General features: G+C 40.4%; 1 protein-coding gene across 2 annotated transcripts in view; it reads right to left on the bottom strand.

The window, feature by feature from the left end:
• NTRK2 (neurotrophic receptor tyrosine kinase 2) overlaps positions 1 to 12,247 on the bottom strand; it is a 194,570-nt gene that overhangs the window by 54,502 nt on the left and 127,821 nt on the right. For both annotated transcript variants that reach the window (XM_026866144.1, XM_026866143.1), the window contains one exon: positions 2,138 to 2,268. In XM_026866144.1, coding sequence (XP_026721945.1) covers positions 2,138 to 2,268 — 131 coding nt within the window. The remainder of the gene's footprint in view (positions 1 to 2,137; positions 2,269 to 12,247) is intronic.

Here is a 12,247-nt window from a genome sequence, read left to right on the forward strand (position 1 = left end):
CAGGAGGAGGTGCTCTCTGCTGCTGGCATCCACGTCTGCTCCTCTAAGACTAAAAATAAAAAAAGTGTCACACATTTTCACTGCCAAACCCTGTGCCCAGTAGTGGGGTCTAGACACAGTCCTCCGGCTACCTCTCTGCACATCAGTGAAGTCCCACTGCTTGACCTCCACTGTGACTGGAGCATACCTGTGAACTACAGTTGGTACCATGCTGAAAGTGAGAAACACCAGGCAATTAACCTCTCAGTTATATGGGGATCAATCCAGTGACACAGTTTGCAAAAAAAAATCACTCTTTGACAGCAGCAAGAGTCACATCTTCAAGATCCAGTACAAGAAACAGAAAATTACCTTGGAGGTAATTCCACATCTGACTGCAAGATTCTTATTAAGGACACCACAAAGAGTGGATTTGGTTAAAAAAAACCCAAAAACAAACCAGTATGACAACTGTTCCAGAAAACTGATAGATTTGTCATCTAAATCCATGGAGACATCTCTCCCTTTAAAAGCTGAATGCTTTTCCTGTGAATTACACTGAGAAAGAGCAGCAGAAAGCAAGTGCGGCACAGCATTTAACAGCAGAAGTACTAGGCTCCATTTGGTCAGGACTTTCAAAAGGAGCAAGTAAATGGAAAGACTTTTATTTTGCTATCAAGCAGTTCCCTGAAGTGATAAAGGAAAGGCAATTTCCACTCTGGCTTCCCCAAAATACAATAGAAAATTCATTCAGATCTTGTTTTGTCATCTCGTTATCTCTTGCTTTCTCCTGTCTATGACATACCACTTCAGGGCTTAATTTCTTCTCACCAGTCAATGTGACCGAACAACTCGCAAGCATCAAAAATCTTGTAACCTTGGCAAACCCCAAAAACCTGTTATTTTTGATGGAGCAAGAAAGCACTCTACAAGTCCATCTTTTCATGTTCTCTCACTGCCAGATCCAAAACTCTATTTCTTATTTCCAAATTCAACATGATATACTCAATTTCTTTTGCTGTATGGTTTGATCAGAAATGTACACTTGGTTGCCTGATTGTGACTGATCAAATAAAACTATTTTCTGATCCCTAGGCACAGACCAAATTCTAAATGTGTATTCCCCCTGCATTTAATGAGATACTTCAAATGCCGAAGCTTTTGGCAGAACACTACAGATGGAGATAAGAGATTGTTGCCAGGGAGACTCAGCAAACTCTTAAGAGTGTAGTTTCATTGATACTGTTTTCTAGCATACATCCACACCTGAGGTCAACAACCAACCTCAGCCCTTCCATTTTAGGGGATGAAAAGGCTTGGTATGGTGAAGTAGGTTTGGTATCCAAGCTCCAAGATCAAGCTGGAAATCTTCTTACTTCTTGGTAGATTCCCAACATACAACATAGTCTGAGCCTTTTAGGAGAACCAAACAAATCCCTTTTTTTCCCCCCAGAAATGTGAGAACTATTCTGTATTCTTGAAATTCCAAGGTTATAGCTGTTTTCATGCACTTTCCTCCTCCTCTGGACTGTATTTATTTAATGGTTGGACTAGATGATCTTCAAGGTCTTTTCCAACCTAGACGATTCTGAGATTCTGTATTTTGGCAGAGTTGACTGGAGACTCCTCCAGGTCTGACATACAGCCAGTGTTTAAGAGCACATGACAAATATTATCCACAAGTTTCTTTTAGCATTCCTGGCAGCTATATTAATGACAATTACCCATAGATAATTTTAGTGGCTGACTAAAAGAATGGCACAATCCTGAAAAAGAAAGGTTGCCTGTGACCAGCAGTTATACACATAAACTATTTACTTAGCTACTAATAGATTATTTTTTTAGACACGTCACATGTATTTTTAATGACCCAGACATTATTTTTCACTAATTATATTTTAGATAGATCACAGACAATTTTGCCCCTTTGTGACACAGTTTGTTTCCCCCTTTTTTCTTATGAAATTCACCTCTCATTTTATAAGCCACAGCAAGATCAAATATCACATTCTCTTAACACTCCATTAGCCTTGTGAACCCTTCCACATGTATTAGAACAGTTACACTGGGCTACATAATAGTCAAACATGATAATTTACAAATAAAATAGCATTAGTTGAAACTGTGAATTAATAATGGAAACCCTAGATTTTTTTACCTTCACTGCCACCAAGATCTTGTCCTGCTCAGGACAGAGGTTATAGCATTCTGCCAGAAAGACCTTCCCAAAGGCTCCTTCTCCCAGTTCCCTTTTGAGAACGATATTGTGGCGCTTGATGTGTTGCACAACTGTGAAGAGAATACAGAATGGAGGTCAGAAGTGAGCTGCAAGTCCAGGATGGGACAGGGCCCATGCTTATAGCCACATGGAGACAGGGTTGCCTGTAGAGTGGGGTACATGTTGTGGAAAGGAACATGCGTCATTCATTCGTTCTTTGTTCAAAAACACTGAGTTAATGTATTTATAGTTGAAAGGTAGTGTATTTGCTGGATAAGAATACATGGAATTAAGAGTCACTTGGGAAAAGGCCATGAAGTATACATAACAGCCAAGGCTGCTTTTTTAAAAACATGAATACAAGTAATCAGAAAACAAACAAAACCTTTCTTGTACTCTAACAATAGCTGAACTCTCTCATCCAAAGCCAAAAATTTAAAACATTAACCTAATCCAAGAAGACAAAATGTGCCCTCTTTCAATAAATCCAACTTATTCTGTTTCTCTTACCACCTGTTCAACTGCTTTCCATCTCTGTGCTACACTAGAGTTACAATGAGAAATTTCATTCTCGCAAACATGACTTTACTTGATTTCTCAAAGTAAAAGAAATAAAAGATGGACAAAGTTTTTAGTCAGCATAAAGGACAGAGCCTTAGTTCAATTGCTATCCAGAATCAATTGATTCAAACATTAAAGACCTTGAGCATTTTTGTTCGTTCATTTTACATTTTCCTTTCAGCAAAAGTTTCCATTAAGAGATTTAATATTTAAAAGACTGTACCAAATTTTGTAGAAGACATAATCCATTTGCAATGTTCAAGCTAAATAAAGCAGCTCTAAGGGCAGTTTAACTGGCCAACTCAACAGGGTTGACAACTTGTGTTGCTGAAACCATACAAAACAGTCAGCATCTGGTGATGAATTTAACCTTGGTGCATTTAGCTGCTTTTGCAAACACTGAAATGTAACCCTGCTTGGACAAACCCTATTTGCAACTTAAACCCTAAACACAGCAAATTAAATAGCAGTGCACAGGCATCAAATTGGCTTCTGAAAAGGCATGAATTTCACTTTGGATGCTTAACTGCAGGGACCAGGACTGAATCCGACCAACAATTTAGGATACATTCAGATACAGACCAACTCCTGCCTCCCTGATTGACCACATGACTGTTCCAAACTGGGTGACCACTTAGGCAGAAACCACTTTGCCTCAATTACTAAAAGATGGAAAATGGAGTGCTGCTAGTAACAACAATGGGGAGAAATGGCACAGCCTGCCCTCACTGCTGTCACCAGCATTTGGAGAAAGGGCCCATGATCTACGAGAGAAAAATATGTGTCCCACACACCCTAAGCCTACGGCAATGTAAACCAAGTGCACTGTGTATAAATGCACTTTGTAACCACATGTGTGTGTGCAAGGGGAGCCTGGTGCTGGACCAAGCCAGAGCAGTAAGAGATATGTCCAGACTCCTCCATCATGAGCCTGCTAAGCAGGCAGCACATCCAAGCAGCAGACCTCCACCAGACCCAGCTGCCACCCCCAGGCCAGCACGAAAGCAGGCCCACCATACCCTGGGGGCAGAATGATGAAAACCAGCTTCTCCCCATGCCATACCAAACCCATCAGGGCTTGCTCCTGTCCCCGCAGCTGGCTACTGCACAGGGGGCATTGCTCACCCCTCCCTCCAATGCCAGGTCTCCCAGCAGATGCCACACATCTCATTAATAGCTGAATACACGTGAAATGAGACTGCAAGGTACCAATGTTTTTCACTCATCAATGCATTCATATGGGTACGCTTTGTTTGGCCAGCTACCTGAGTAGCTCCCCTGCAGTCAGTAGGGATTTTTGTTTTCATTTCCTCCTCAGCACTGGCTTGTCAAGTCAAGCACAAAATAAGAGTCAGCACAAGATATGTGTGAACCAAAACACACCTCTTCCCCATGGACACAAGTTAACCGGCATCCCTCACCTCTGCTAATACCAGACACAAGGCAGACACATAGAGAGGACTGCTGCCCAAGCATGCCATCTGAGCACAGAAGCGTGGCACACCTCATGACCTGCACTTTAAAAAATGCTTAGTAATAAATGAGTACTCCCCCCTATCCCCTGCCAAACCCGCCATTCAACTCTGCCTCTTGGGGAATTCTTCTCTTTCCCTCTGCTTGATCAATATCAGCAGGAGGCAACCTCTCTTCCTTTCCTAGAGAGAGAAAAGTTCAACTCCACATTACCAGCATCACCATCTTAAAATATCCACAAAGCCCATAGGCAGGGAGTAGTCCTACTGGCATCAGCAGCAAAACTGCACCAGAGGCAATTTTTCACTTGGTGCTCTCCACAGCTGCCAAAGACCTGGTGATGAGCACCACTGACTTTCTGAATTTTGTGGGGGTCCTTTCTATTTTGAACCCAGCACACCCCCAACATTGGCCCTAGCAGTACAAAGGGTTTTTGTGAAGTTCCTGGAGGACTTCACAAACAATGGAGTAAAAATAAGTAAGAAACACATAAAATACTTCTCTGTAATACACTTAGAGCTGCTGCTGAATGTTCTTCTATAAACCAACTATTTGAATAAGCAGCTCATCCCATAAACCAAACTGCCAAAACCAAAACACAGCAAGCTGCAGAAGAGATCTGTGCAGAATATATTTGCACCTTGTCACACTCTATCCATCCATCTATCCCTGTTACCTTTCTGAGCTGCACCAATTTACTAAACAAGTAAGGAATGACAGTAAATGTGACTAAATGGGCAGCGATTAAATATAAGAACAATGAAACACATATGATGTGATGGAAATAGGAGCTAAGGAAAAAATCCATTTAGCACACTCAGAGCCCCAGCCATAATGACACTTGTCTTCAGTAGAGGAGATTTCAGTAGGAGATACACTGAAAAATTCAGGTCAGAATCTACTTTCAGTTAGTATCAGGACACAGCCACTTACCTGTGTTGAAGTCTAAGAGATTATAATGGATTTACATTGATAAATAAAGCAGAATTTGGACAAAAAGGTGGCATAACTGAATTACCAAAGAAATGGTCTCATAACATTGTCTCACAGGCAAAGATACAGAAACATTCAAACAGTGGCTATGTATTTTCCTCCTTTTGACTCTAAATTGTGATTGCCTCTGAGTTGCCATTTGTACTTATTAAAGGCACATCATCCTGGTTTAAATGATTTTGTCTGATTACTGTAAAAAATACATTACATTAAGCTAAGAGCTAAGTCAAGTTGAAACACTTAAAGAGAAAAATAAAACATAAGATATTAAATAAGACTGAGCAATTCAAACAAAGGTAAATGCTGAAAAGAGGCTGCAGTGTTATACAATAACCACACACCTGTGCTCACAGAAGGGGGCTCCCATGGATGACTGCAGGGATTTGGCTGGCAACGGGGAGCACAACTGCAGAGTAAGGGACCTCTTCTCATCTCAAGGTCTCAGAGACATTCTACCAACAGACCTAGACTTCTAAGTATTTCACTCACTAACAAACAACATGTTGCACTAGAAATGACGCATCAAAGCCTTATCCTGCAAACACTCTCTGCAGGCATGGGATTGCACTCCCTAGCTAATCTACCTTTGATGATGAGGCTGAACAGAGAGGGTGACACCACATTCTGGAGTGGGTCCCAGCAAAACAGGCAACTCGGGATCTCCTCACCATATTGAATTCACTGAGTTGGATGTCACTGATTCCAGCCACGAACAGCAGGATATTCAGCAGTATAAATTATTAAGATGTTTCTGCATGTAATTAAAAAGTTCAGTGCTGTGACAAAGTGTAAGTGTTTTTCCCTTGGTCACAAACAATAGGTCTGGACATTTTACCACCACATGTGACCATTACACCACCTAAGCTGACCTTCTACACAGCACAGAGCATGGTACTGAGTTAAATGACTCGTGCTTGGGAGACTGCCTCCAGAAAGTGGGCAGGCCAGTCTTGAGTTGTAAGTCTGAACTATTCTCTTGCCCGAATGTGTGATCATTTTCATTGCTAATAAAAATGCATGCCTTTTTCTTTGTCTCTTATTTTTTAGTTTGTCTGGCTTGCATCTCCCTCCCTTAGGTTTCAGAAGACTTTCTTTGTTAGCTTGAGCAGCCTTTTTGGGTCTTGTATTAAATACACATAACCAACACTCTTCTTGCTTTTCTTGGTAAGGCAGAGATGGAAGCCCCTCCCAGGAAAACAATTTCTCCAGTTCATCAGTCATTTCCACGGCTCTTCCCTGGAAAAATTTTCAACAACCTTTTAAAAGAAGTGTTTCCAGTTGTTTTTATCAGCTGGAAGCCACATTCTTGTATCACTCTCCACAAGGTTGTGATAAAAACATAAAATCAGCTCCCTAGATTTCTGAAGCTCCAAAGATCACACTACTCCTTTTATGTCTGTGTTTCCTAAAGAGCATGAAAATTACATAGTTATGTGGTATGCATGGGTATGTCTCATCTTGAACACCTCACCCAATTACAATATCAGAAGTGCTATAAGTTTCACATATGCCTCATGAGAACAGCAGAGCAGACAAGAGATACATAGCCTTATGGAGAGACTGCAACATGGACTCAGTGTTTGAGGGACAGTAAGAGCCACATCAGACAGGCTCCATCATCACTGCTCACTGTACTACCAACACCAGAAGATCCTGGTGTGTTGCATGCCCACTTAATTATCTGCTGAGTCTGCTTTCTAGGATACTGTTCAAAATTTTGCTAGTGGTACTCATGTGGAACAGTCCTGATGAAATGTGTTGTGCTGGGACTCTGTAAAGAGAATGAGGATCTTCAAGGTGCCAAGTAACCAGGCAAGGTAATATTATAAAAATATTTACAGTTACATAAGGAAAAAGCAGCTGCAGAAAAGACTCAGCTTGTGATGTGACATGAGGTGCCACAAAAAGACATTTTGCAAGTTTCTTCACTTCTCCCACCATTTCTTTTGCAATTGTGAAGACTCAATTATTTCTAAGATCTTGTTAGAAAAAAACAGGTGTAAATGGCTGAGTGACTGTTCAGATAGTATACCAAATTTGTGCAGTATCTGTCATCCACATAAAAGGAGGGGTGGAATTTCAGAGAGAATCCCATAGCAGAAGGATACAAAATCACTACGAACACCAGACAGTATGTCTAGCCTGATGGCCATTGGATTCCTTAGTGGCAGCATCTCTACAGTTCTGCATGTTACTGCCAGAGTAGAAATTTTGGCACACTGAGATACTCTCTAGCAATAAAAGCCAAGAACAACCATGTGGGGGGTTTTGGTTTGTTTTTTTTTTAAGATGTCAGCATTGTCTGGATGCAGAAATAGGCCAGCTCAGTTCTGAGAGTATACTTCTGATTATTTATTTATCCCATACAAAATTCATGACTTACTATTTTCTATATATTTTTGTGTAGTGCTAGTGTTGTTTAATTTTTACCATAGAGCAGCAACAAATTTTCATGCAAGACTGATGCCCAGCTGTTGTAGGCACAAACCAGCAGGAGATTTTCATATATATACATATATAGTCCACAGCTGAGATTCAACTCACACCTGTTTAACAGAAGGAAAATAAGCCTACAGAAAACCCACTCCTCAGGTACTCTGCTTGAAATAAAAGGTGCTAGTACAAGCCTTACAAAACTGACAGTGGACGATGCACAGAAGAACTAGGTCAGAAAGGCACTTAGGCCTCACCACATTACCTGTACAGTACAGCTTCTGAAACACTGAATTTTGTTTTGCTTCTTTGAAAAAAAACAGCTTAATTCAACAGTTTTAAAACATTTATCCCTCAGTCGTTTGCCAGATTTTTCACAGGCATCAGACCCCAAGTGGGGCTTGAGGAGACATTTAATGGGCAAGCAGAATAGGCAGTGGTTTTCCTGGAAGAACTGGAGAAATTTATGAAAGGCAAATCTGTGAGCACTTACAGGAATGGCATCATTCTCAGGGATTTCCTAGCTGTTGAGAGCTACATCAGGTGATAAATCAGTCTGTGACTGCTGCAGTTTAACCTTTCAGTTGCTTCATTTACAACTTAAATCCTCACAGGATCTATACTTCAAACTCCAGAATTTCTATTGTTTTAGTGCAACTTAGGCTTCCCTTTGTGACATGTGCTGCAGCTCCTAGGAAGGTGCTGTCTTCCTCCACCTGCCCACAGCAGCAGGGGCACCACAGCTATTTCCTACTGTAAACTCATTTCGCTGTAGCTGGCATGGCTTTTCTCTGGCTGAAACTCAAGTGTATCTTGTCTTTTGGGGTTAATATTTGATTTCTGGTGAGACGGTTTATCTTACTCTTTTATGGTAACTGATTTGATTTAGTCAGCCCAAGATCCTCTCAGTTTGGCAACAGATAGGTATATTGCTATACTTGATTAGATCTTTATATTCAAATAGGAACTACTTAGTAATAAATTATAATAACAATGATATCATTGCCTTAAATACATGAGCCTTATGAGCTAAATTCACTCTTCAGAATAACAATAATAGTAAGTTGACAGTTTTTCCAGGCAGAACTTGCCCTTGCATACAAAACCAAAGGTACACAAGGCCCTCAAGCCTTAGGAACCTGAAACTGCGTTTTATTTCTATTATAAATATGTATTAAATATGGATTTGATCTGTTACATGCTAAAATAATTGGGATATATCAGAATAACTGAAAGCTACATTTGGTGCTCTATATTCAGAATAAATAGCAGAGAGTAATTGCTCTTAATTTTTCCTTCTATGCTGCTTCCAGACTACTAACAACTTTTCAACACAGTATGGTAAATCAGCTTTAAGTAGAAAATTTTCATGGAATTTTTACTGGAATTTTGAACAAACATTGCCTTTGCAGATGTGTATACACTTAATTTGTAAATATCAATCTCAATGCACTTCTTCCAAAAGATTAATAATTGCAAAAGGCTACTGTGCGTGAGTTGCTGTAAAAAACCTCTGCTAGTATTATTTTATTGTGGCAAATCTGGTCCGTCTTCCATGTTTAAGTTAACTGGAGACAACGATCTCATCACCATCCCCTTCTCTTAGTTCGGATCAGGAAATCGTCAGCATGATAGTAATCGTGGAGGGTCTTCTGTGCTGCAGAATGAGAGGCACTCAGCAAAGGATGGGGAAGTACCGTGTATCATATTTCATATAATAGACACTTTCAGGGAAGAAGGGCCAATAAACATAGTGTCTTCAAAACAGTAATTCTTTTCTATCTCTGTTTTCAGAAACAGGTATAGGTCTGAAAAGCAACCGAGGATGTCAGTCTGAGAAGAGGACCTGAAAGAAACAACATATATTCAGAGACTGAGCTGTATTCAAGCTTGGCCTAAGTGGCTATAAAGGTGAAATTCAAAGGAGCTTGACCTATTTTTGATGTAGGGTTTTCTGCTTTGCTTTTTTCTCTTCTCATTTTAAAAGGAAAATGAAATAATTTTGTAACTCGATATAAAGGAGGACAGAAGGGTTTTACTGGTGGCCTTTCAAAATGAAGCATGAAAAGTAAATTGAGCTTTCAAGCCTGTGAAAGAATACACCACATGCTTAGCTCAAAGTCCCAAATTCTATTCCATTATATAAAAGTTAAGCACATACTCAATCTTTACCTTTTGCTGAACTATTTTACTAAAAGATAGCATAGCCTCTGATCTGCCATGTTAGCTGGGTAGGTCTGCCCTGTTGCAGCTAATTGTATTATGCATGGAAATAAAAGGGAACAATAGAGAAAATATTGTAAGAACCCAGCCTTTTATATATAACTTTTAAGCACATTATTTACTCTTTTCCTAATAATTTTTGTCCTGCTTCAGAACACCTTTTACAGTTCTATCAGTTTGCAGCACACTGTGCAGCTTTCCACGAAGAAATCTGAATCTTAAGCACACCCATGGTTTGCTTTCTTTGGGTAAACTCCTTTTGCTTTCTGAGGTAAACTGGAAGAAGGTCCGATCTCTGCCTGCTTCTTTAACTGCAAACAGTTAAGTCTTTGCCACTGCGTGTACTGCTCCCTTTCCTAGGTTTTGGCATAAGTAGCCTTCAAACACACAGAAAATGAAATAGGTTTAACTATTTCTGAGGAGGCCCCACAAAAGACACATAAAGACATTGGGCAATGCAAACTAACCAAAGCAGAAACAAACTTGCCCTTTGATCAGATCTCTGTATTATTCACTGAGAAACAAAATCAGCAGAAAGGAGAGAAAAGAAGTCAAGTCTTCCTGTACACTGAAAGGGAAAGAACCTGTTTGTCCCCTGTCCTCTGAGGAGGCAGAAGCGGTTAGTACTAACCATTATACTGTCTCAAAGCCCCATGTGACAGGAGATATTAGCAAAACCATCATAAAAGTTGAATGGACCTGGAAAAGAGGCTTTTCTCTTTTACAGATGTGCTGTCCTTCAGCATTTCTGCGTCCTTCCATGGTGAGGCATTTGTTGCTCTGCTTTTGTTTCACTGACAGGCTGGCACACCTCTTTGCTAGGACATGCCATCTACAGACGATTATGTCCCCATAAGGCATTTCCCCTTTGGCTCCTTTTACAGTTTCAGAATCCCAGTGCTTATGTGTAACAAAGGCAGTTTTAACTGGCAGCACATGCATGCAAGGTACACCCAGAAAATTCATCTTTACTGCTGGGCTGTGCCAGATAGCTCTACTGCAGCCACAAAGCAGTCAAAAGATTATTACATTGTACTAGCTTCAAACAAAAGCCCTGCAAGTTCTCATAGGTCATTCAAATGAAGTCATGAAGGGTTTTGCAAGACTGAACGTGCTGAGTGTCTTTCAGGGTCTGATCCTCAGCAACTGAAAAGATTACTTTTTCCTTGTTGCATATGCGCTGGAAAAAATTCTTCCTCTGTTTCCATATGAATATAGTACATGCTTAATCTTCAAGCTTAAAAAGAACTGCTTATTGTAGATTGCACATCACCTCCTCTGCTGACCTGGTTCTTCCATTCTGCATCCTCCAAAGGACTAAGACTGCAAAGTGTATGTTTACACAACACAAATTATCCTATGTGTAAAGGTCATGAGGTATCTACAGCCTGGGTGACTTCTCATCATTCTCCAGGGACTAACAACCCAAATCCTAGAGAATTATGCAAATGAGACTGTGTCATGCCCCTTGCTTAAGCAAACAGTGGTGCTCCTGCTTGGAACTGCTCTGTAAATTACACTAAACTATAGCCCAGCAAGATTTGAGAACACTTCAAAGCCTTTTCTAATAGAAGGCGCCTACTCTAATTGTCCTGATAGAAAAACCAACCTGACCCATGGTTACAGTGAGAAAAGCTGTGGCTTGACAGTTGAAACAACAGGACTTACCCAGATCATTTCTCTTGGAAAAAAAAAAAAAAAAAAAAGTCATACATTTTCTCCCCTCTTGGATCTGCATGTCATTTTCACATAACATGAAAACGCACCCATCTAGTTAACAGATCTAGCAGAGAATATGAGAAATTTCCTTCCATTCACTTGAGCTCTGGATTGTGTTATATCTGTCAGTTGAAATTACGTTTCTTTACATTTCAGGCAAATTAGGAGTCGTCCTCCTTTTCTGAAACAAATTTGGTGAGGAAGCAAAAGTCTCAGCTACACAGAGCCCCTTGAAATTGATCTGCACAACACATGGCCCAGGGCCACTTGCCCTTTAGTGGATCAGAGGCAATGCCATGTTCTGTATGGCCCCGTGGTTGCAGAGAGCTAGGCACCAGTCACTCAGTCAGCGTGTAGCCTGTCTCTTCAGCCAGCAAGCCAAACAGAGGTAGGTTTAAAGTAGGAGCAGAGAGTGCCTCAGTTCCAATACAGACAACAAAAGAAATCTGTTTCTCAGCTAAGTTCCCTTCAGAGTTATGTTTAAATAAAGCCTTTGCAAATTTTCACTAACACACATAAATCCCCTCCCACCTATCAATAAAACTTTATTTCAGAGAAAGAGAGTGAACACAAATACATATTAAAAAGTCAACTATCTGTCAGCAGCTAATGAAGAACAAACACCCGAACTCCTTCAGGATAACAACA

The sequence above is a fragment of the Athene cunicularia genome, assembly GCF_003259725.1.
Source record: "Athene cunicularia isolate RWA chromosome Z unlocalized genomic scaffold, athCun1 chrZ_part2, whole genome shotgun sequence".
NCBI classification, from domain to species: Eukaryota; Metazoa; Chordata; class Aves; order Strigiformes; family Strigidae; genus Athene; species Athene cunicularia.